This window comes from Nerophis lumbriciformis, linkage group LG23 (genome assembly GCF_033978685.3).
Source record: "Nerophis lumbriciformis linkage group LG23, RoL_Nlum_v2.1, whole genome shotgun sequence".
Taxonomy (NCBI): domain Eukaryota; kingdom Metazoa; phylum Chordata; class Actinopteri; order Syngnathiformes; family Syngnathidae; genus Nerophis; species Nerophis lumbriciformis.
In genome coordinates this window covers 39,734,161-39,758,281 of record NC_084570.2, presented here as the reverse complement: position 1 = coordinate 39,758,281, position 24,121 = coordinate 39,734,161, and the positions used below count along the sequence as shown (strand labels likewise).

The 24,121-nt window shown below is 42.4% G+C and overlaps 1 protein-coding gene across 4 annotated transcripts in view; it reads right to left on the bottom strand.

Moving 5' to 3' along the window:
- Positions 1-24,121, bottom strand: part of mbd6 (methyl-CpG binding domain protein 6) — an 86,445-nt gene that overhangs the window by 24,138 nt on the left and 38,186 nt on the right. For all 4 annotated transcript variants that reach the window (XM_061985555.2, XM_061985554.2, XM_061985558.2 and 1 more), the window contains exons 6-7: positions 21,071-23,098; positions 17,802-18,640 (exon numbers count right to left, since the gene is read on the bottom strand). In XM_061985555.2, the coding sequence (XP_061841539.1) occupies positions 17,802-18,640; positions 21,071-23,098 (2,867 nt within the window). The remainder of the gene's footprint in view (positions 1-17,801; positions 18,641-21,070; positions 23,099-24,121) is intronic.

Sequence of the window (24,121 nt, the reverse complement as noted above, 5' to 3'; positions counted from 1 at the left end):
ACTATTCAGAGATGCAGTGCTAAAGAAAGGCGATCATCATTTGGAGGTAATCCTATATTATTCTTGAAAAATGTATTGAATAGAGTAGTCATATGAGCACTTATTGGTTTTGTTGCATTTGTTGCAATGCTTTTCAGCCAATAGCCAAACATTTTTTCATAAACGTTGGGTCAAATCCAGCTGACAAAGTGTTTTGAACTGTATGTGATTGTCATGAGTAGTATGTCCCCATATTGTTTAGCTTTGGCGGAAGGACCATCTGATGAAGACAAGTCGGGAGGACCAACTGTTGGACGAGTTACCCAATTCATTCCAGAGATTGTCCTGTCTGAAGATGAGTGCAAGGAAGCGATGTCACTGATGAAACATTCGGCTGACGTGGACATGGTCATCAAAAAGATGAAGCTGACATTTGCCCATCGGCATAACATGGTCCTGGACCCACAGCAGTAAAGCAACATTCTATCTTATTTTCCTCGTTTTAAAGACATCAAAGGCTTGGTAATTATCTCATCAACATTTTCTGTATTAATGTTGTACAACTATTGCACATTTTAACTGTCGTTTACTGTGTAATTTTAAAATTGGTGCCTAACTTCCCACTACAGGTTGAACAGGATTTTGTTCTAATGTTTGGAGAGGATGTATCGGGCAAGTTTCTGGAGAAGTGGCCAACCACATTCAAAAAGAAGATCATCCAACAATGCAGAAAGCTTCCCTCCATCACTGAGCTTGAGGAACTCCTGATGGCAGCTGACCCTCCTGAGGATGGGGCTGAAGTGAACGTTGACTTTGGTAAGATGTTTGTAAGGATACATTCATTTAAATGAGGAAGCATGTTCAAAATGCAGACTTACAACCATAATTAGAACAAAATTCCAAAGTCTTTGGCCTCACCAAGAAGATTTTTTTGAAAAAAGGAACTTCTTCAGGTGTTTTTAAAGTGCCATATTTTATATATATATATATATATATATATATATATATATATATATATGTGTGTGTGTATGTATATGTATATATATATACACAGGTAAAAGCCAGTAAATTAGAATATTTTGAAAAACTTGATTTATTTCAGTAATTGCATTCAAAAGGTGTAACTTGTACATTATATTTATTCATTGCACACAGACTGATGCATTCAAATGTTTATTTCATTTAATTTTGATGATTTGAAGTGGCAACAAATGAAAATCCAAAATTCCGTGTGTCACAAAATTAGAATATTACTTAAGGCTAATACAAAAAAGGGATTTTTAGAAATGTTGGCCAACTGAAAAGTATGAAAATGAAAAATATGAGCATGTACAATACTCAATACTTGGTTGGAGCTCCTTTTGCCTCAATTACTGCGTTAATGCGGCGTGGCATGGAGTCGATGAGTTTCTGGCACTGCTCAGGTGTTATGAGAGCCCAGGTTGCTCTGATAGTGGCCTTCAACTCTTCTGCGTTTTTGGGTCTGACATTCTGCATCTTCCTTTTCACAATACCCCACAGATTTTCTATGGGGCTAAGGTCAGGGGAGTTGGCGGGCCAATTTAGAACAGAAATACCATGATCCGTAAACCAGGCACGGGTAGATTTTGCGCTGTGTGCAGGCGCCAAGTCCTGTTGGAACTTGAAATCTCCATCTCCATAGAGCAGGTCAGCAGCAGGAAGCATGAAGTGCTCTAAAACTTGCTGGTAGACGGCTGCGTTGACCCTGGATCTCAGGAAACAGAGTGGACCGACACCAGCAGATGACATGGCACCCCAAACCATCACTGATGGTGGAAACTTTACACTAGACTTCAGGCAACGTGGATCCTGTGCCTCTCCTGTCTTCCTCCAGACTCTGGGACCTCGATTTCCAAAGGAAATGCAAAATTTGCTTTCGTCAGAAAACATGACTTTGGACCACTCAGCAGCAGTCCAGCTCTTTTTTTCCTTAGCCCAGGTGAGACGCTTTTCGCGCTGTTTCTTGGTCAACAGTGGCTTGACACGAGGTATGCGGCAGTTGAAACCCATGTCTTTCAAGCGTCTCTTGGTGGTGGATCTTGAAGCACTGACTCCAGCAGCTGTCCACTCCTTCTGAATCTCCCCCACATTTTTGAATGGGTTTTTTTTCCACAATCTTGACCAGGGCGCGGTGATCCCTATCGCTTGTACACTTTTTCTGACCACAGTTTTTCCTTCCCTTTGCCTCTCCATTAATGTGTTTGGACACAGAGCTCTGAGAACAGCCAGCCTCTTCAGCAATAACCTTTTGTGTCTTTCCCTCCTTGTGCAATGTGTCGATGGTTGCCTTTTGGACAGCTGTCAAATCTGAAGTCTTCCCCATGTTTGTGTAGGCTTCAGAACTGGACTGAGAGACCATTTAAAGCCCTTTGCAGGTGTTTTGAGTTAATCAGCTGATTAGTTTGTGGCACCAGGTGTCTTCAAAATTTAACCCTTACACAATATTCTAATTTTGTGACACACGGAATTTTGGATTTTCATTTGTTGCCACTTCAAATCATCAAAATTAAATGAAATAAACATTTGAATGCATCAGTCTGTGTGCAATGAATAAATATAATGTACAAGTTACACCTTTTGAATGCAATTACTGAAATAAATCAAGTTTTTCAAAATATTCTAATTTACTGGCTTTTCCCTGTATATATATACATGTGTATGTATGTATGTATGTATATATATATATATATATATATATATATATATATATATATATATATATATATATATATATATATATATATATATATATATATGTATGTGTGTGTATATATATATATATATATATATATATATATATATATATATATATATATATATATATATACAGTGTTTCCCACACATTCATTTATTTGTGGCGGCCCGCCACGAAAGAATTACGTCCGCCACAAATGGATTTTTCGGCTTTTGACTCGCTCGACCGCTCATAAAAGCAATGGGACTGTCTGTGAATGTTGCTTGTAGTTACAACTCCGGTGCAGTAGGTGGCGGTAGCATTGTAACTCCGCCAATAGCACTTAATTCACCTGGTGGGCCAGAAGAAGAAGAAGAAGAAGAAGAGGGACGGACGGACGGATGGGATCAAAATACGAGGGTAATATAGGTTATAAGAGATAGGTTATAGCTGCATCGCTCGCGGCTCGTCATATATTTAACGTTAATCCGCGATTTCACCGAGCGTTTTACCGACGGTGGCAGCAGGGGCGCCGAAAAGGGGGGGTAAAGGAGACGGATTCTAGGGGCCCATGATGGAGGGGGGCCCTAATGATGATGAAATTATAATACAGAAAAATAATGACACTAAGTTATTAACTAACATATAATCACATATGTTTTATTTTCCATGTCCTGGTAACAATACCTTTATTTGTTTTGGAAGCATCAACCCCTGCAGGGCCCTCCCTCCCCCCCTCTATTTATGTATAATGGTTCAGTCCGACTGGATCAGCTGCAGGTAGCGCACCGGCGATTTGTCACAGACAGCGGCAAAGCAGAGTAGACAGCAGTATGCCTCAAAAATCAGGCAGCCAAAAAAGAAAGGAAAAGAAAATAAGAGAGGAGAAGGAGTTGAAGGGTCGACAATATGTCACCCAATATTTCCAAAACAAAAGGTGGGTTTGTTAGTTGTGGTGGAAAGTTATGCATATTAACTTTGTCCCTGTCTGTGGTAATAAGCTAGCTCAAGAAAACTCTGGATTTTTACATTTTACTGCTATATTAGTTAAATAATCAATCCAGTCAAACATTTATCAAGCTGTTCTTATTCAATAAGAGTTTATTTCCAATTTAAGAATTAGTGGTGCAGCAAATAAATGACTCAAAATTAATTCCATTGTATTCAGAGTGCTCAGTTCTTCCCCTGCTGTGCATGTCAACTGTGATGCTGTTCTTCTTTTAAAAATATGGTAATGATAGTCAAAAATACCATTAAAATGCATAATTGTATGTAAAATAGCATCAAAAAATGTTGCCGCTGTGTTGGGGGCCCTGTAAAGATTATTTTCATGGGGCCCAAAATCCCTAGCGGCGCCCCTGATAAACACATGGACTGAAGCTAAATTGTCCACTGTCCACTGCAGCATGTGAATGCAATGAAAATAATAAAATCTGAGCCAACCAGCTGTTAAAATGTTGTCCAGGTTAATGTTTTGGCCATTAAAGGCCCTTCATTTCAAGATTTCAACTGTGATCGGGCTTTAAACAGGTGGCTGACCTGTTCAGATGGGTGTAACTGCTACTGGTCAAATAATGTGAAATAGCATTTAATTTTACATGTATGCAATGCTATTTAAATGCAATTATAGATAATAATAATAATAATAATAATAATAATAATAAATACTGTGTAGTGTTGTAAATAGTCAACAGGAAGGATTTTAGTAAGATATAAGCCATGAGCACTACACAGCCAGAAAAAAACCTAGGCAGGACAAGTAAAAATATTGGGGCAAGTAGATTTGAGAAGTCGGGCAAGTAGAAAAAAAGCTTAACGTTGAACCCTGCATGTGTTGAGCTGCTGCCGCTTAAGGTTAGACGGCACAGTACATAGAGCGCTTCTGCTCGTTAGTAATACATTCTAATGTTGGATGTTCACTCCTTCACACAGATGAGTATAGAAAAATATTTTCAACGGCCGAAAAGGGCTCGACTTGGAGAGGAGGTAGGCCTACAGTCCGGACCACAGGTGCGACCTGTTCAGCAGCAGCAGGAGGAGGAGGAGGAGGTTGACTGACTGTGGCAGGACACCTCTGCCTCTGTTTCACTTCATGTTGCTGGTAAATCATATGGTTGTAGTAGTAGGCTAAAGTTAAATTATTTAGTATTCACTAATTAAAGGGGCAGAGCTTTAAGAGACATTTTAGCTTTTATATTTTATAAGATATATTTTTTGTAAGAACCACAATTAATAAATATATTTCAGTGAATCACTAATTGTTCAAATCTGTATATAAATATGTACATAAAATGTTGTAATTATATTCCAACTCCGCGTTCTTCTTGGTCATCGCCGCTGCCGCCGCCACCCCCCACCCCCTGACCACACCACCACAAATAGATGCCTGTCCTGTGGGAAACACTGATATATATATAATATATATATATATATATATATATTAGAGATGCGCGGTTTGCGTGCACAACCGCGGAGTCCGCGGATTATCCGTGGATCGGGCGGATGAAATTAAAAAAAATTAGATTTTATCCGCGGGTCGGGTCGGGTCGGGCGGTTGAAATAAAAAAAAAATTAGATTTTAAATAGATTCAGGCGGGTGGCAGTTAAACCAATTCGGAAATATATATACATAGTTAAATGTTGTTACCCACATACGAAAAACGAGCAGGCACCTGCAGCATATGCCACAACAGAAGAAAAAAAAAAAAAGAGATGGACACTTTTACGGAGCGGAGAAGGGACGCCTCGCCGGGGTCCGGGACCGAGGCCCCTTCCCCCGAGAGGGCCCCACCGGGAGCCGTAGCTGAGGCGATCCGCGAGAAGGGCCCGACGCACGTCCAGGGTCACCACCGCGCCCACCGCACTGACACCCCGCCTCGTCCGCCTTCGCCGCGGCCGGCGTCACGCGCAGCAGGTAAGCAGCTTACCTGCCCGCCACCCCCGTGGCCGGGGGCTCGTAACAGGGGTCACTCCGCGCGCTCCGCCCGCGCAGCTTACCTGCCCGCCACCCCCGTTGCCGGGGGCGCGTAACAGGGGTCACTCCGCGCGCAGTGCGCTCACGAAAGGGGTGGGGCTCACCCTGGTTGATATAGACAGCAGGACGGTGGCCATGGAAGTTGGAACCCGCTAAGGAGTGTGTAACAACCCACCTGCCGAATCAACTAGCCCTGAAAATGGATGGCGCTGGAGCGTCGGGCCCATACCCGGCCGTCGCCGGCAGCGAGACGCGCTTGGAGGTGCGCTCAGCGCGGCTCCCATATGATTGCGCACTGGTGTGCGTCTGGGTCGTGACAGCGTGGCACGCGAATGTCTGTGCTGCATTGGATCAGTCTCCTTTCTTTAACAGGCAAAAGCTTTATAACCTCACTAATGCCTTGCATCGTCTATATTAGATATATAACAACGGGCGGGTGCGGTTCTGATCAAATGTTAGGGCGGGTGGATGGCGGATGGTTGACGACTTTCTGATGCGGTTGCGGATGAAATAATTGCCTATCCGCGCATCTCTAATATATATATATATATATATATATATATATATATATATATATATATATATATATATATATATATATATATATATGTGTGTGTGTGTGTGTATGTATATATATATATATATGTGTGTATATTAGAGATGCGCGGATAGGCAATTATTTCATCCGCAACCGCATCACAAAAGTCGTCAACCATCCGCCATCACCCGAACCTACATTTTATCAAAACCACACCCGCCCGCACCCGCCCGTTGTTATATATCTAATATAGACGATGCAAGGCATTAGTGAGGTTATAAAGCTTTTGCCTGTTAAAGAAAGGAGACTGATCCAATGGAGCAGAGACATTCAATGCGTGCCACGCATCTCTTGGCCACGCATTCGTGGCTAAGAGATATTAATGCGTGATAATATTATTTATCATTATTATAATATTATTGTCATTTCCATTAAGAAAGTGTTGACTATTGTTGCCAATGCCCTCAGATAGTGCGTTCCTCACACTTTGTGTGCGCTGTTGCAGCAAGCAGAACGAGGCTTTTAAGAAGTTAAAAAAATGTTTTAGAAAGACTAGGCCTATATTTTCGTTAGGTAAAAAAAATGTTCTGAATTTATTTCAATGAATATTAACTTGTTAACGTTATAATGCTCAAATAGGGACGAGGGCGGGGTGCACAGTGGAGCAGTGAACAATTTTGCGACAAAGATGAACCTTTATTGATTGATCTGCAGCCATGACAAAATATCAGACAATCTCCATTGTCAACGAAAGCAGGAAAATAAAGATAAACACATAGCCTATGTTGTAGGCATAGGCATAGGCTCATATGTTTTTAAGTTGAAATAAAAAAATAAATAAAAAATGTGCCTCATAAGCCTTAGGCTGTCAATCACGTGTACAAACTTAAATTATACAATAACATATGTATGTCAATAAATTAAATAAATAATAATAATAAATTACCTGCAACTTATTGGCCAAGGCAAATAGCTGAAGGGGAGAAATTAAACCCATCAGACTGCACTTTATCATCAAACTTGAATTATAATGAAAATAGACGGTCGCGACAAACAAAGCAGGCTAAATAGCCTTACATTGTCGCCAATCGGAGATGCGCTTCACTTGAAAGCGAGGCCAAATAATTATTCACACATAGTAGTATATCTCGAATAGAAAAAAAACACAATAAACAACGCAATTGCCTTAATTCCTTTGCATTGTAGTGTGCCCAAACAACACGTAACCATCAAAATTATTTAGCTGACCGAACTCAATATAGGTTAGACCTGGGGATTATTTGGTATAGCCTATAGGTAACGTAGACTAATTCGTTTAACATATCCAACCGTATGTCTACTTACTTTTTTTTTTGTTAGCACTATGCAGGAAGAAAATGGCATCTACAGTGCCAGGATTCATGCGAGAGCGCCTGGCCTCTAAAATGCGCCCTGCTGCGCTGAAGGAGCGCTCACTTGCGCCACTGTTGCTGGGACGCGGTGCCTGATGAACAATTGACTGTTTCAAAGAGTGCTGCTCCTTTTTCGTATGTGGGTAACAACATTTAACTATGTATATATATTTCCGAATTGGTTCAAGCGCCAACCGCCCGCATCTATTTAAAATCTATTTTTACCCGCCCGACCCGCGGTTTATCCGCGGACTCCGCGGTTGTGTCCGCAAACCGCGCATCTCTACTGTATATATATATATATATATATATATATGTCTTAATAAGGTTATCCAAAAAATAGTGCTTGATACCGTAGTAGAGCGCAATATATGTATGTATATGTGTGGGAAAAAAATCACAAGACTATTTCATCTCTACAGGCCTGTTTCATGAGGGGGGGTTTACCTCAATCATCAGGAGATTTTAATGGGAGCATTCACATACCACGGTTTATATAGGGCACAGAGTGGGTGGGTACAGGCTGGTGTAGGGGCGTGGTGATTGGCTCATGTGTTACCTAGGAGGTGTTTCCGTCTGTGGCGGCATGCTGTTACAATTTCGCTGCGCTTGTTGAGGGATGACAGGTCTGGACGGTAAATAATAAACAGTTTCTCTTTCAAGCATAGGTTGCATCTTTTATTACCACTATTGTAAGGTGTGCTGGATGCAAGAATTTGCCATGTTATTGAATATTCAACATTATTGTCTTTGAGGTCCCAAATGTGTTTGCTGAGTTCTGTGGTATTCCGCAGGTTTTGGTTCCTGAAAGAAGCCTTGTGATTGTTCCATCTGGTTTTGAATTCTCCCTCGGTTAATCCTACAAATGTGTCGGATGTGTTAATGTCCTTGCGTGTTACCTTAGATTGGTAGACAACTGATGTTTGTAAGCACCCCCCGTTGAGAGGGCAATCAGGTTTCCTTCGACAGTTACAGCCTTTGTTGGTTTTGGAGTCGCTCTGTCCGGGGGCCGACGGCTCATTTGCAATTGTTTTGTTGTGGTTTGAGATGATTTGTCGTATATTGTTCATACAGCTGTAGCTCAATTTAATGTTGTTCTTGTTGAATACTTTTCTTAGGGTGTTGTCTTTGGGAAAGTGTTTGTCAATCAGATTGAGGAATTTGTGTCCAATGTTAGTTGAGACGTTTTTGCTGTATGGGGGGTTGTACCAGATGATGTCGTTTCGTTTTCTGTTCTTTTTTGGCTGGTTTCCTGGCGTGGGTTCATAGGTGAGGGTGAAATTGTATCCGCTTTCATCAAGGGCTTTTTGGTACGGGGGGGTTGCTTGGTCAAGAAACGTGTGAACCTATGCTTGAAAGAGAAACTGTTTATTATTTACCGTCCAGACCTGTCATCCCTCAACAAGCGCAGCGAAATTGTAACAGCATGCCGCCACAGACGGAAACACCTCCTAGGTAACACATGAGCCAATCACCACACCCCTACACCAGCCTGTACCCACCCACTCTGTGCCCTATATAAACCATGGTATGTGAATGCTCCCATTAAAATCTCCTGATGATTGAGGGAAACCCCCCCTCATGAAACAGGCCTGTAGAGATGAAATAGTCTTGTGATTTTTTCCACACACACATACATACATACATACATACATACATACATACATACATACATATATATATATATATATATATATATATATATATATATATATATATATATGTATATATGTATATATATATGTGTATATATATATATATATGTGTGTGTATATATATATATATATATGTATATGTATATATATATGTATGTGTATATATGTATATGTATATATATATGTATGTATATTTATATATATATATGTGTATATATATATATATATATATATATATATATATACATATATATATACATATATATATACATATATATATATATATATATATATATATATATATATATAAATATATATATATATATAATATATATATATATAAGTCAGCGTTTCTCAAAGTGTGGGGCGCGCCCCACTGGTGGGGAATAGAGACATGACAGGTGGGGCGCGAGGAACGGGAGGGAATTTCACTTTAATTTTTTTTGTTTTTTCTTTTTTTTTTTTAGATTTTTTTTTTTTTACTATGTTTTCATTTTCTATACACACTGTAAATCACTTTGTGATTCTGTCTGTGAAATCCGCTATATAAATACATGTAAATTACTTATTTTTCCTGTAGGCTTTAAATTTCTAGGTAGGAGCAAAAGTTTGACAGACATAGCAACAGTAACTAATGGGGGCGGGGCTAAGCGGAACAAACTTGACGAGACAAGCGCAGCAAAATGAAAAGCTGTCCCACTGTCAAACGACACAGTTACGAGACGTATATGCGACATTGCAAGTGATCTTGAGGAACAACTCGGAGACAAATGAAAAGAAAGTCGTTTTGCTTTACAAGTGGACGAAGCTACTGACAGCAATAAAGACTGCCTGTTCATCACATACGTCCGCTTTGTGAATGGCGAGTCACTGTGCGAGGATTTGCTGTTTTGCAAATACATCAAAAATAGAGCCTCTGCTGATGAGCTGTTCAAGATAATGGACAGTGTCCTCAAAGAACACGAACTTAAATGGGAAAACTGTGTGGGCTTTTGCTCTGATGGCGCAATGACCATGGCAGGGTCAAGAAACAAGCTGCAGGCTGTAATAAAGAGGGTTGCGCCAAATGCGCATTGGACACACTGTGTCATTCACCGGGAAGCACTCGCGTCAAGGCAGCTCAGCCCCGAACTCAAAGAGGTTTTAACAGATGTGAGCGCGGTAAATTTGATCAAAACACGACCACTGAAAGCGCGACTGTTCTCTGCACTGTGTGAGGAAATGGGAGCTGATCATACAGCCGTGCTGTTTCACCATTCTTGCCAACCTTGAGACCTCCGATTTCGGGAGGTGGGGGTGGGGGGCGTGGTTGGGGGTGGGGGCGTGGTTAAGAGGGGAGGAGTATATTTACAGCTAGAATTCACCAAGTCAAGTATTTCACATATATATATAAGAAATACTTGACTTTCAGTGAATTCTATATGTATATATATATATATGACGGCGTGGCGCAGTGGAAGAGTGGCCGTGCGCGACCCGAGGGTCCCTGGTTCAATCCCCACCTAGTACCAACCTCGTTGTGTCCTGAGCAAGACACTTCACCCTTGCTCCTGATGGGTGCTGGTTAGCGCCTTGCATGGCAGCTCCCTCCATCAGTGTGTGAATGTGTGTGTGAATGGGTAAATGTGGAAGTAGTGTCAAAGCGCTTTGAGAACCTTGAAGGTAGAAAAAGCGCTATACAGGTACAACCCATTTATCATTTATTTGTATATATATATATATATATATATATATATAAATAAGAGAAATACTTGAATTTCAGTGTTCATTTATTTACACATATACACACACATAACACTCATCTACTCATTGTTGAGTTAAGGGTTGAATTGTCCATCCTTGTTCTATTCTCTGTCACTATTTTTCTAACCATGCTGAACACCCTCTCTGATGATGCATTCTGCTTCGTCTCCTTGTTGTGTGCGCAGTTGTGCACTGCACTCTCTAAAAGCCCTAGATGTTAATGTCACATATGCATGTACATTAGATGGCAGTATTGCCCTGTTTAAGAGTGTCACAACATTGCTGTTTACGGCAGACGAACTGCTTTACGGTAGACGAAAACGTGACTGCTGTTGTTGTGTGTTGTTGCCGTGTTGGGAGGACGTTAATGAAACTGCCCAACAATAAACCCACGTAAGAAACCAAGAACTCGCCCTCGATCATTCTACAGTTATAACGTGATTGGGCAGGCACGCTGTTTATATTGTGGGAAAGCGGACGTGAAAACATGCTGTCGACAGGTACGCCTGAATTTCCGGAGATTTTCGGAAGAAAATTTGTCCCGGGAGGTTTTCGGGAGAAGCGCTGAATTTCGGGAGTCTTCCAGAAAATCCGGGAGGGTTGGCAAGTATGTGTTTCACAGTGAAGCAAGGTGGCTCTCCCGGGGCAAAGTGCTGTCACTTGCCCTGTCTTGCCAAATGCATAGCTCCTCCTTTTTTTTTGCAAAGATTGCAAAGTGGCACTTTTATTTTATTTTATTATTTGATTTATTATTGAACTTGATGCAAGTTATAACACTTTTATTTGATTTATTATTGAACTTGATGCAAGTTATTTTATTTATTATTGAACTTAAATGTGCAAGTTATACCAGGCAGCACGGTGGAACAGGGGTTAGTGCATCTGCCTCACAATACGAAGGTCCTGAGTAGTCTTGGGTTCAATCCCGGGCTCGGGATCTTTCTGTGTGGAGTTTGCATGTTCTCCCCGTGACTGCGTGGGTTCCCTCCGGGTACTCCGGCTTCCTCCCACCTCCAAAGACATGCACCTGGGGATAGGTTGATTGGCAACACTAAATTGGCCCTAGTGTGTGAATGTGAGTGTGAATGTTGTCTGTCTATCTGTGTTGGCCCTGCGATGAGGTGGCGACTTGTCCAGGGTGTACCCCGCCTTCCGCCCGATTGTAGCTGAGATAGGCTCCAGCGCCCCCCGCGACCCCAAAGGGAATAAGCGGTAGACAATGGATGGATGGATGGGCAAGTTATACCACAGCTGCACAGTTATTTTATTCATTATTGAACTTGATGTTATTTTATGTTATTGAGTTTGAATGTATACAACTTGATGTTACTTGATGTTCAATAAATTTGAAAATGTTAAGCTTGGCATTAGCGTTCTGTTGGGGCGATGGGGGCAGGTGGGGCTTGAAAACTCCCCCTTGTCCAAAGTGGGGGATGACAAAAAAAGTTTGAGAACCACTGATATAAGTAATGAAAATGCCACTGACCTTGCAGTGTATTAAATTAAATTGTTGGTCCACATTTGAAGTAGGCTATCAAACTTGTTCTGTTTCAGGTTGGGACAGTGACCTCTCATCGATTTTGCTGCTCTTATACTTGATCCCACCGACTGCTCTAGGTCGGAAGAGGCCAGGAAAAGTTTCTGCATCCCGGGCTGAGAAGCATCTTGTGGTCTTCAAGAAGGTTTGTATTGTTCTCTAATAAAGGATTTTTAGTTTTTAATAATTTATGTAATCATTTTATAATATAACCACAACCATGTCGATTTTTTTTATTCTTCTCTTCATAGACTGGAACAAGCATCCAAGAACATCTTGACACCATTACTACCAGCACTCAACCCTATCTCCTGGCTGTTGGAGTGAGGAAGAATACAATCCACCAGTTCTTCATAATTCTCGACAAGGATGCCATACCTTGCAGGTCACACTCATCTCTTGGTGCTTTTGATGAACTGTTTAAAGCACACTTTGTGTTTGCGACATCATACCACACCATGCTCCACAACATGTACACATTCATCCAGACTACTTTGTACAACATTGATGTTGGGAAGGTCAAAGAGAGTCCTCGTGTTGCTGAAATTAGGACAAGGTTGCTTCTGTAGTGTTTGACTTTTGTCTTCCACCATTAAGTGTTTTGTTTGTCAGTCGAGTTCAAACATGCTTGTTCGTCGTTTACGATTAGTTCACGGTTACCTGCCTGGAAAAAATCTTAACCTTAAATGCGTTCAAACTGGATGTGGTGGTGTGTTTGGTACTTTCTCTGGTTTTAGGAAGCATTTGAAAACAAAACACTCAGAGTGTACTGAACTACAGATTGGCACCAATGTTCACTTAAACAGGACAGAAGAGACAGTGTCAGTTAATGTAGATGAGTCAGCCACAACATCTGAACAGTCGAGACAAGCTAATAGGAGCAGTCTGGATATGTGTGTCACTACTGTTGCACAATTTAAGGTAGCTGGATTAAGTCAGTCTACTATGAATGGTTTTGTCTCATCCATGGAGGAAGTGTACAGAGTACCGCTGTGACTTCATTGTCTGTTCAGAAGTGGCATTTGACATGCCTGTGTTTTGTAAGATAAACAATATTATTGTCAAAGATGATGATGTATTGCTCTGTGGGAAATTGATGGAAACTGTGTTTTGTGGAGCATTACCATGCCTATAAGGTCAGGCTGCATCCAGACAAAGTTGTTAAGGTTTTGGACATAAAGAAACTGCCTTACTCCAAACCATTTGATGTTCAAATGGCGTATGGAACATCATGTTCCACATTTTATGTTGTCTCATATTGCCATTTCATGCAGACCTAAGGTCACCCTTTCTGTATTCTCTCCCTAAAGTTGATTGTTCTGCCTGACAAAGAAATAAAGGTAATTAAACGTATGATATTGTATTACTGTGTTTTGCACTCACTTGCTATTTACAAGACAAAGTTGGTGAGACTTAATTTGACACTGCACAAGAGTAAATCAAGTAGAATGAGCACCAATTTTTTTTTTTAAGAAATAGTGTGAGGTTTTATAAACACTGCAATGTTAAAACATTTTTACTATTTACTAAATATTTTTTTCTTCACTGCAAGGGAGTGAATAATCAACATATTAGTGTATTATCAAACCTTATCAGAGTTCTTTGAACACCAAAGCAGTGTTAATGAACAAATACATTTAACTTACCGTAGTGTGCATTTATCACCACAGAAGAGTAATTTATCAACACTACTCAAGAGTAATATTTACACTAATCAGAGTTAAAAAATAAGTTGAACAACACTCTACAGTGTTACAATTTTTGACTCTATTTAGTGTTCATTTAACTCTATAAATTTAACACTATGGAAAGAGTACATTTAACACCAGACAACACTCTACAGTGTTACAATTTTTGACTCTATTTAGTGTTCATTTAACTCTATAAATTTAACACTATGGAAAGAGTACATTTAACACCAGACAACACTCTACAGTGTTATAATTTTCGACTCTATTTAGTGTTCATTTAACTCTATAAATTCAACACTATGGAAAGAGTACATCTAACACCAGACAACACTATACAGTGTTACAATTTTCGACTCTATTTAGTGTTCATTTACGGTAACTCTATAAATTCAACACTATGGAAAGAGTAAATTTAACACCAGCTCAGGTTAGGACCATATAGACTCGGGAATAGTGTTAAATTTAACTCTTTAAGTGTTGATTTAACACTATGGAATTTACTGTGTAGGCATGGTGTTCTTCATGTGTGATGATGTCTTTAGTCACAGGACCTTCTCCCACAAGGATTTTGTCTTGCTACTTGATGTGTGTGTCTCCTACCAAAGCTTCTTTTCATTGAGATGATAGTGTTGTGTCTGATCCAGCTTCTTTTATGAATTTATAATGGATCTACTGAAAATGTGAGCAAATACATACAGCAATGTTAATATTTGCTTACATGTCCCTTGGCAAGTTTCACTGCAATAAGGCGCTTTTGGTAGCCATCCACAAGCTTCTGCTTGAATTTTTGACCACTCCTCTTGACAAAATTGGTGCAGTTCAGCTAAATGTGTTGCTTTTCGGTCATGGACTTGTTTCTTCAGCATTGTCCACACGTTTAAGTCAGGACTTTGGGAAGGCCATTCTAAAACCTTCATTCTCGCCTGATTTAGCCATTCCTTTACCACTTTTGACGTGTGTTTGGGGTCATTGTCCTGTGGAACACCCAACTGCGCCCAAGACCTAACCTCCGGGCTGATGATTTTAGCTAGTCCTGAAGAATTTGGAGCTTATCCTCCTTTTCTTTATTGTCCTATTTAAAGCACCAGTTCCATTGGCAGCAAAACAGGCCCAGAGCATAATACTACCACCACCATGCTTGATGGTAAGCATGGTGTTCCTGGGATTAAAGGCCTCACCTTTTCTCCTCCAAACATATTGCTGGGTATTGTGGCCAAACAGCTACATTTTTGTTTCATCTGACCACAGAACTTTCCTCCAGAAAGTCGTATCTTTGTCCATGTGATGTCAGATGAAACAAAAATGGATAATCAGGCTTGAATGAAGGTTTTAGAATGGCCTTTCCAAAGTCCTGACTGAAACGTGTGGACAATGCTGAAGAAACAAGTCTATTTAGTGCAGCTGAACTGCACTAATTTAGTGCAGCTGAACTGCACTAATTTTGTCAAGAGGAGTGGTCAAAATTTCAAGCAGAAGCTTGTGGATGGCTACCAAAAGCGCCTTATTGCAGTGAAACTTGCCAAGGGACATGTAAGCAAATATTAACATTGCTGTATATATACTTTTAACCCAACAGATTTGCTCACATTTTCAGTAGACCCATAATAAATTCATAAAAGAAGCAAACTTCATGAATGTTTACTGTGACCAACAAGTATGTGCTCCAATCACTCTATCACAAAAAAATAAGAGTTGTAGAAATGATTGGAAACTCAAGACAGCCATGACATTATGTTCTTTACAAGTGTATGTACACTTTTGACCACCATTATATGTACAAACCCCGTTTCCATATGAGTTGGGAAATTGTGTTAGATGTAAATATAAACAGAATACAATGATTTGCAAATCATTTTCAACCCATATTCAGTTGAATATGCTACAAAGACAACATATTTGATGTTCAAACTGATAAACTTTTTGATGCCAGCAACACGTGACAAAGAAGTTGGGAAAGGTGGCAATAAATACTGATAAAGTTGAGGAATGCTCATCAAACACTTATTTGGAACATCCCACAGGTGAACAGGCAAATTGGGAACAGGTGGGTGCCATGATTAGGTATAAAAGTAGATTCCATGAAATGCTCAGTCATTCACAAACAAGGATGGGGCGAGGGTCACCACTTTGTCAACAAATGCGTGAGCAAATTGTTGAACAGTTTAAGAAAAACCTTTCTCAACCAGCTATTGCAAGGAATTTAGGGATTTCACCATCTGCGGTCCATAATATTATCAAAGGGTTCAGAGAATCTGGAGAAATCACTGCACGTAAGCAGCTAAGCCCGACCTTCAATCCTCAGGCTGTACTGCATCAACAAGCAACATCAGTGTGTAAAAGATATCACCACATGGGCTCAGGAACACTTCAGAAACCCACTGTCAGTAACTACAGTTGGTCGCTACATCTGTAAGTACCAGTTAAAACTCTCCTATGCAAGGCGAAAACCGTTTATCAACAACACCCAGAAACGCCGTCGGCTTCGCTGGGCCTGAGCTCATCTAAGATGGACTGATACAAAGTGAAAAAGTGTTCTGTGGTCTGACGAGTCCACATTTCAAATTTTTGGAAACTGTGGACGTCGTGTCCTCCGGACCAAAGAGGAAAAGTACCATCCTGATTGTTATAGGCGCAAAGTTGAAAAGCCAGCATCTGTGATGGTATGGGGGTGTATTAGTGCCCAAGACATGGGTAACTTACACATCTGTGAAGGCGCCATTAATGCTGAAAGGTACATACAGGTTTTGGAGCAACATATGTTGCCATCCAAGCAACGTTACCATGGACGCCCCTGCTTATTTCAGCAAGACAATGCCAAGCCACGTGTTACATCAACGTGGCTTCATAGTAATAGAGTGCGGGTACGAGACTGGCCTGCCTGTAGTCCAAACCTGTCTCCCATTGAAAATGTGTGGCGCATTATGAAGCCTAAAATACCACAACGAAGACCCCCAGACTGTTGAACAACTTAAGCTGTACATCAAGCAAGAATGGGAAAGAATTCCACCTGAGAAGCTTAAAAAATGTGTCTCTTCAGTTCCCAATCGTTTACTGAGTGTTGTTAAAAGGAAAGGCCATGTAACACAGTGGTGAACATGCCCTTTCCCAACTACTTTGGCAAGTGTTGCAGCCATGAAATTCTAAGTTAATTATTATTTGCAAAAAAAAAAAAGTTTATGAGTTTGAACATCAAATATCTTGTCTTTGTAGTGCATTCAATTGAATATGGGTTGAAAAGGATTTGCAAATCATCGTATTCCGTTTATATTTACATCTAACACAATTTCCCAACTCATATAGAAACGGGGTTTGTATGTATATATATATATATATATATATATATATATATATATATATATATACATACATACACACACACACACACACACACACACACATGTATATATACATATATATACACACATATAAATTGTATTAAAGTGGCCCCCCACATCTTTGAATGTTTCCAAATGCAGCTGTGTGTGTGTGGCAAAGATTGAGATGTAGTAGCAATGGCAAACATGTTTTGATGAATGTAGACCAGAGTAACATAACGTAGTAGGTCTGTACCACAAGTGCATGTGGAGAAAGATCCTACCTGAGGTTGGGTATGGTGGCTTTGCTGTGCAGGACCTAAATGGGTGTTGGGGAGGTCCGCTGCATTCAGAGCAGCGGCGAGGAGGGCGGGGCTAAGAGGCAGGAAGGTGGCTGGGTGAGCAGCAGGAAGGAGCAGAGACTGAAGAGCTTGAATGGAGCCCTCTGCTCCAGGAAGGCCCTGGGCCACCTCCAACAGCCCCGCGCTGTGCAGAGCTGATGGGTCCAGAAGAGCGGTGGTTTTGTCCAGCGTCAGGCCCTCTAATGTGTGCTGCAGAGGAACCTCCAAGCTGACTTGACCCAGTCCAGAGAGGGGTAACAAAGGTCCTTGCTGTTGCCCCAGCAGCAAGGAGGCCATGAGCAGAGCCTGAAGGCTGGGTTTCTCTGTCAGCCCCAAATCAGCTTCCTGTCCTGTGGTGGAGACCGGAGGCGGGATGGGGTTGAGAAGGCCCAACAGGCTGAGAGGTAAGTCCCCTTGCACGCCGCTCAACAAGGGCAGCAAGGGGAAGAGAGGGTTGGTGTTCATCTGCTGCTTCTGCTGCGTCTCTGCTTGTAGCAGCAAGGGCTGCTGCTCTGCAGCCGGAGGAGGTATCTGTGCGTTGTGCCCGCCCAGCCACAGTCCTCCCAGGTGCAACGAGGACAGGACTGCGGGGTCCAGGATGGACGGCAGGCCCCCCGTGGAAGACAGCAGCTGGAGAAGTTGATCTTGGTTCATGAAGGGGAAGGCCTCGGCCAAAGGTGAGGAGGTCTGATTGTCCTCCCCGAGCTGGGAGGAGACCACAGCCTCTGGCCTGCTCGGGGACAGAGGCTTTGCTGGGGGGAGGACCTTAGACTCCTCTGCACCTAAAAACAATAGGCACACAGAGGGTCTCGCATCAAACTAAGTATAGACCAGAGGAACATCTATTGTGGCAGCATCATGGCACCATAACTTCAAAATAAAGACAACTGCAGTTTGTTATTCCTCTTGACAAAACACTTTGAGTCAGTAGAACATTCTGAGGGGAAAACTGGTGCAGTTTCAGAAACACAAGAAAGGCCACAAAGAACTTAAGACTACAAAGTCATTCAACTTTTCTCAGCAAATCTAAAGTAATGCTTTTAATAGCGCTTCAAACAAATGTATCTGTATGGTTATTGAATAGTCAACATTGAAAGTGATGCTTTCATTTATGTCGAAGGGGAGGAACCATGCTTTACTGTGTACCTCTTGCTTGTCCAGGCTATACAGCAACTTCTATTGCGACATCTAATGGACACGTTTGGAACAGCGGTTTCTTTCATTAAAAAATGCAGCTCATTTTTACACTTAGCAAAGTGATCTGGTGGACACAAATATGCCAAACTGTTTGAAAAGTTGCCCAGCAAGAGGGCTTGCATTCCCTGGGAACACCTGCTGGAACCCTCTGCCCCACCAAAATACGCCAAACTGTTTGAAAATAGGCCCCCAAAAGGCCCCCCATTCCCCGGGAACACCTGCTGGAACCCTCTGCCCCACCAAAATACACCAAACTGTTTGAAAATAGGCCCCCAAAAGGCCTCCTATTCCCCGGGAACACCTGTTGGAACCCTCCGCCCCACCAAAATACGCCAAACTGTTTGAAAATAGGCCCCCAAAAGGCCTCCCATTCCCCGGGAACACCTGCTGGAACCCTCTGCCCCACCAAAATATGCCAAACTCTCTGAAAATAGGGACCCCTGGTATACACCAAAGGTCAGCAAACAGCGGGTCTTTAGCGCCGCCCTAGTGGCTTCCTGGAGCCTTTTAAAAAATGTTTGAAAATGGAAAAAGAGGTGGAAAAGATGTTTTGTTTTAAAATGGTTTGTGTAGGAGGACAACGATGACTTCTTAATTGTAAGAAAGCCCCCTGTTTAATATGTTTGTGTTCATGCTTCACCGATGACAGTATTTGGCCAGCACCCTTTTGTCCTACTCATTTCAACCGTCCTTGAACTCACCGTAGTTGTGTGGACTGTGACGCAACAGTTTGTTTACATGTACAACTTTCTCCGACGCTGCCACAGAAAGACCACTCCTTCTTTGTCTCATTTTGTCCACCAACCGTTTTATGCTGTGCGTGAATGCACAAAGGTGAACATTGTTGATGTTATTGGCTTGTGAGGAGTGCTAATGAGGCATATTTGGTCACTGCATGACATGCTATTTAGGCTAGCATCATTATGCCTCGTTTGTAGGTATATTTGAGCTCATTTAAATAAATAATGATAAATGGGTTGTACTTGTATAGCGCTTTTCTACCTTCAAGGTACTCAAAGCGCTTTGACACTACTTCCACATTTACCCATTCACACACACATTCACACACTGATGGAGGGAGCTGCCATGCAAGGCGCTAACCAGCACCCATCAGGAGCAAGGGTGAAGTGTCTTGCTCAGGACACAACGGACATGACGAGGTTGGTACTAGGTGGGGATTGAACAAGGGACCCTCGGGTCGCGCACGGCCATTTTTCCACTGCGCCACGCCGTTAATTTCCTTAACTTATGTCCTCTGTGTATTTAATTTATATTTGCATGTCTCACGACACATTATCTATATGTAACATTGGCTGCATTTCTGATAGTGTTGTTCCAGACCACAGCAAATGTTACCCAGCTTGCAAAGATTGTAATAAATCCATTAGAAGACGTTTGTTTTAACTTGGACACACATCTATACCTTTGACCATTCTAAGTCAGTCATTTCCAGGAGTTATCTCACCCTCTGAGAAGTTTTACTAATGTTTTCCAATGTTGTAAAAATGTGTAGAATAAATATTACATTTCAATATTTCTGTCAACAAAGATGTGTGTCTATATCAGCCTATATTATAGGCTAATATAAACACTTACATGATGTGTTGTCTTCATTATAACACTTATATAAGACTTTTAGAGTCATTTTGATAGTAGGCTAATATAACTAATATAGACACTTACATCATGTGGTGTCTTCATCATAACACTTATATAAGACTTTTAAAGTCATTTTGATAGTAGGCTAATGTAGAAACTTCCATCATGTGTTGTTTTCATTATAACACTTATGTAAGATTTTTAAAGTCATTTTGATACTAGGCTAATATAACTAATATAGACACTTACATCATGTGTTGCCTTCATTATAAAACGTCAACACTTATAACACTTTTATTTTTTTGCAGCTCCAGACAGATTTGTTTGGTATTTTTGGTCCAATATCCAACATTTTGGGTTGCCGAGCCCTTGTATATACTATGGTACATGTTGACAGAGTGTATAAAGACCCCTACCTGCAAGTTGTTTATCTTGGGAAGACATCCCTTGGTCAGAAGGGCCGCCTTCCTCCTGGAGCACAGTGGAGGACGCCGCGAGAAGGGCCAGGACATGGTTGCTAAGATCAAGAGGCTTTGGCGAGCCGGGCGTGGCCGCAGGAACGCCGCTGCCTGGCGAGGGACTCAGGTGCGCTGTGGACGTGCTGTTATTGAGCATGGTCTCAGAAAGCATCCGAGATTCCGTTGTGGGAAGGTGGCTTAGTTGGTGCCGGTCTAACGAGGCCACATGCCTAGACGGGCTGCTGTTGTGTAAAGCTGAATTTGACGTAGGGGAATGTCTTTGTAGAGAAGCGGACCTGACAGATGGATATTGTGACTGCACTGAACTGAAATGAGCGGAGGTGCGAGGGGGCGAAATCCCCTCCAGAATCACGGGCGCTGTGTTAGTGTTGTTGGTTCTGGCACAGAAATGAGGGTTGAGAAGAGACTTAGTGTGACCACCCCCTTCCACAGGGTGAGAAGCCGAGGCCTGAGCGTTCTGCACACTGAGCAGGTGTAAGAGAGCAGAAAGGGGTTGCGTCGGAGGATCCAAAGCAAAATGGGTCGGCACCGGGCCTGTAGTGACGTCCATAGCCTCTCCCCGTCCAGGAGGAGGTGGGGAGAGATGCCCCGTGGGTCTGGGAGTCGGGAGCTTGGGTGTGGGATGATGATGCTCGGACACGACGCTCTCTGAGGTAGAGGAAGAGTGTGGGAAAGCCGACGAGGACAGGTTGATGGCAGTAGCCGGGACACAGTCTCCTGGCAGGGTCTTCCGTGGCTGGGGGTCTCGGATTATGCTGAGCACGCCGGGAGGCCGCCGCTGCCTCTTCCTGTGCGATGCATTGCGCTCCGCTTTGGGAGGCAGGCGGGGCAAGGTGGAAGCCAGGGACTGGGCCAGGGAGTGTGACGTTGGGAAGAGAACGGAAGAGGCGGCTGCGAGGGAGGGATAGTGAGGCCTCATGGCAGCGGCAAGATGGCTGTTCTGTAAAGTGCTGTTTGTTGCCTCTGTCAAAAAGTCCAGGGTTTGATCCTGGCCCGGGGTCACCTGGCTCGCCAGCTGAGCCTTGGCAGCTGCCGAGAGCAGACTGCTGGCAGGAAAAGACGTCGTCGTGGGCAGCAGCTTCCCCTGGTGGATGTGGTTGGTCACCAATGTCAAGCCAGAACCTTGCGGTCCTGTGCTGGGACTGGCTGTGCTCTTTGAGGCCTTCAGAGGGGACGCATGAGGGCTGCTACTGCTTTGGTTGGGGTTCCAAGGGAGCTGGGAGTTATTAGTGCTATTGTTGCCAGAGTTCTTCAGCTGTTCCAAGATGTCCTCCAGCTTGAACTTGGAGAGGTGGGGACTGGGATTCGGGGAGCCACACGGGAGAGGGGAGCGCGGCGAGGAGGAGCAGGACCTCCTCCGCTGTGGTAAATGACTTCCCATCAGTGCTTCTGCTGCTGCACTGGAGCCTCCACCCTGCTCGGAGACGGGGGAGGGAGAAGCCGAAGGGTGACGGGACCGCCGATGGGGCGACACACAATTCATGTTGTGGATTGAGGGCGAGTGGGAGAGAGGAGGGTGGTGACCCGGGGCCTTGGCTACTCTTCCTCCTACTACGAAGCTATTAGGGGAAGAGGAAGGAGGTGACGCTAGGGGCCTTAGCCGAGGGGATGCAGGGGTGTTGGGCGTTCTTTGACCTTGAGGAGTGGGAGTGCGGGGGGACCTTTGGGCGGCGGGGAAAGAGGGGCTGGTGGATGCGGCGGGGGGAAGGGTTACAGGAAGAGGAGGATGGTGAAGCCTTTGCAAAGCATCCAGGGGATGATGGGAGTTTGTGGCCGTGTGGGGACCGGGCGAGGAACCGTTGTAAGGGTACATGAAGTGGTGGGAGGACGTGGGGCTGGCGCAGGGGTTTGGGTGTGGTCGAGCAGGAGCTGGATGGAGCTTGGGATGGTACATGCCCCGGTCCTCTTCGTCACGCTGAACAAGAGCCCTCTTTGGATTGCAACTGTCCACTCCGCTGCTCACCTCTGGAGGAACAACACATTCATTTCAGGAGGATTTCACATCCATTCATGATAAATGTTTCTACACAACATATCAAGGTCTGCTGGCATTATGTAAACATGACAATCAAAATGGCAGCTGTGAGCGTTTCTTTAAAGCGTAAACTCCACTCTGCGAACGCTCGCCAGCTGCTTCTACTGCCTGTCAGGACTTTGGGACTCGCTGCTCATCACAGTCTTTAAACACATGTTTGGCTTTTCAAAAACTGTAAACCATGATCATCAAAATGGCATATTTCACTTTGCAAGTAATCACATATTAGTTTCACATTGGAAGTTGAAATACTGACTTTTACACAATATTATAACAAATAAAAGATTGGCATATTTCACTTTGCAAGTAATCACATATTAGTTTCACATTGGAAGTTAAAATACTGACTTTTACACAATATTATAACAAATAAAAGATTGGCATATTCTACTTTGCAAGTAATCACATATTAGTTTCACATTGGAAGTTAAAATATTTACTTCTACACAATATTATAACAAATAAAACATTGGCATATTTCACTTTGCAAGTAATCACATATTAGTTTCACATTGGAAGTTAAAATACTGACTTCTACACAATATTATAACAAAATTATAACAAATAAAAGATTGGCATATTTCACTTTGAAAGTAAACTCTTATTAGTTTCATATTGGAAGTTAAAATACAGACTTTTACACAATATTCTGATTTTTCCAGTTTCACTTGTAACGTAAATTTTAAACTACAAGCCGCTTCATTTTTCCTACGCTTTGTACCCTGATGCTTATAAAAATGGTGCAGCTAATTTATAGATTGTTCTTTGCTAATGCAAATAGTTTGCAAAAAGACAAGTAAAGACAATGAATAGATGTATTATTGTTTGTGCTATGGCGCCATCTTTTGGATGAGCTCGCAGTGTCCGTCTGTTTGGACGGAGCTTTCAACCGGAAGTACAAGTGTTATTCCATCTTCTAGCCGTCCATAGCATTTCTCCGTTCATCACTTCAA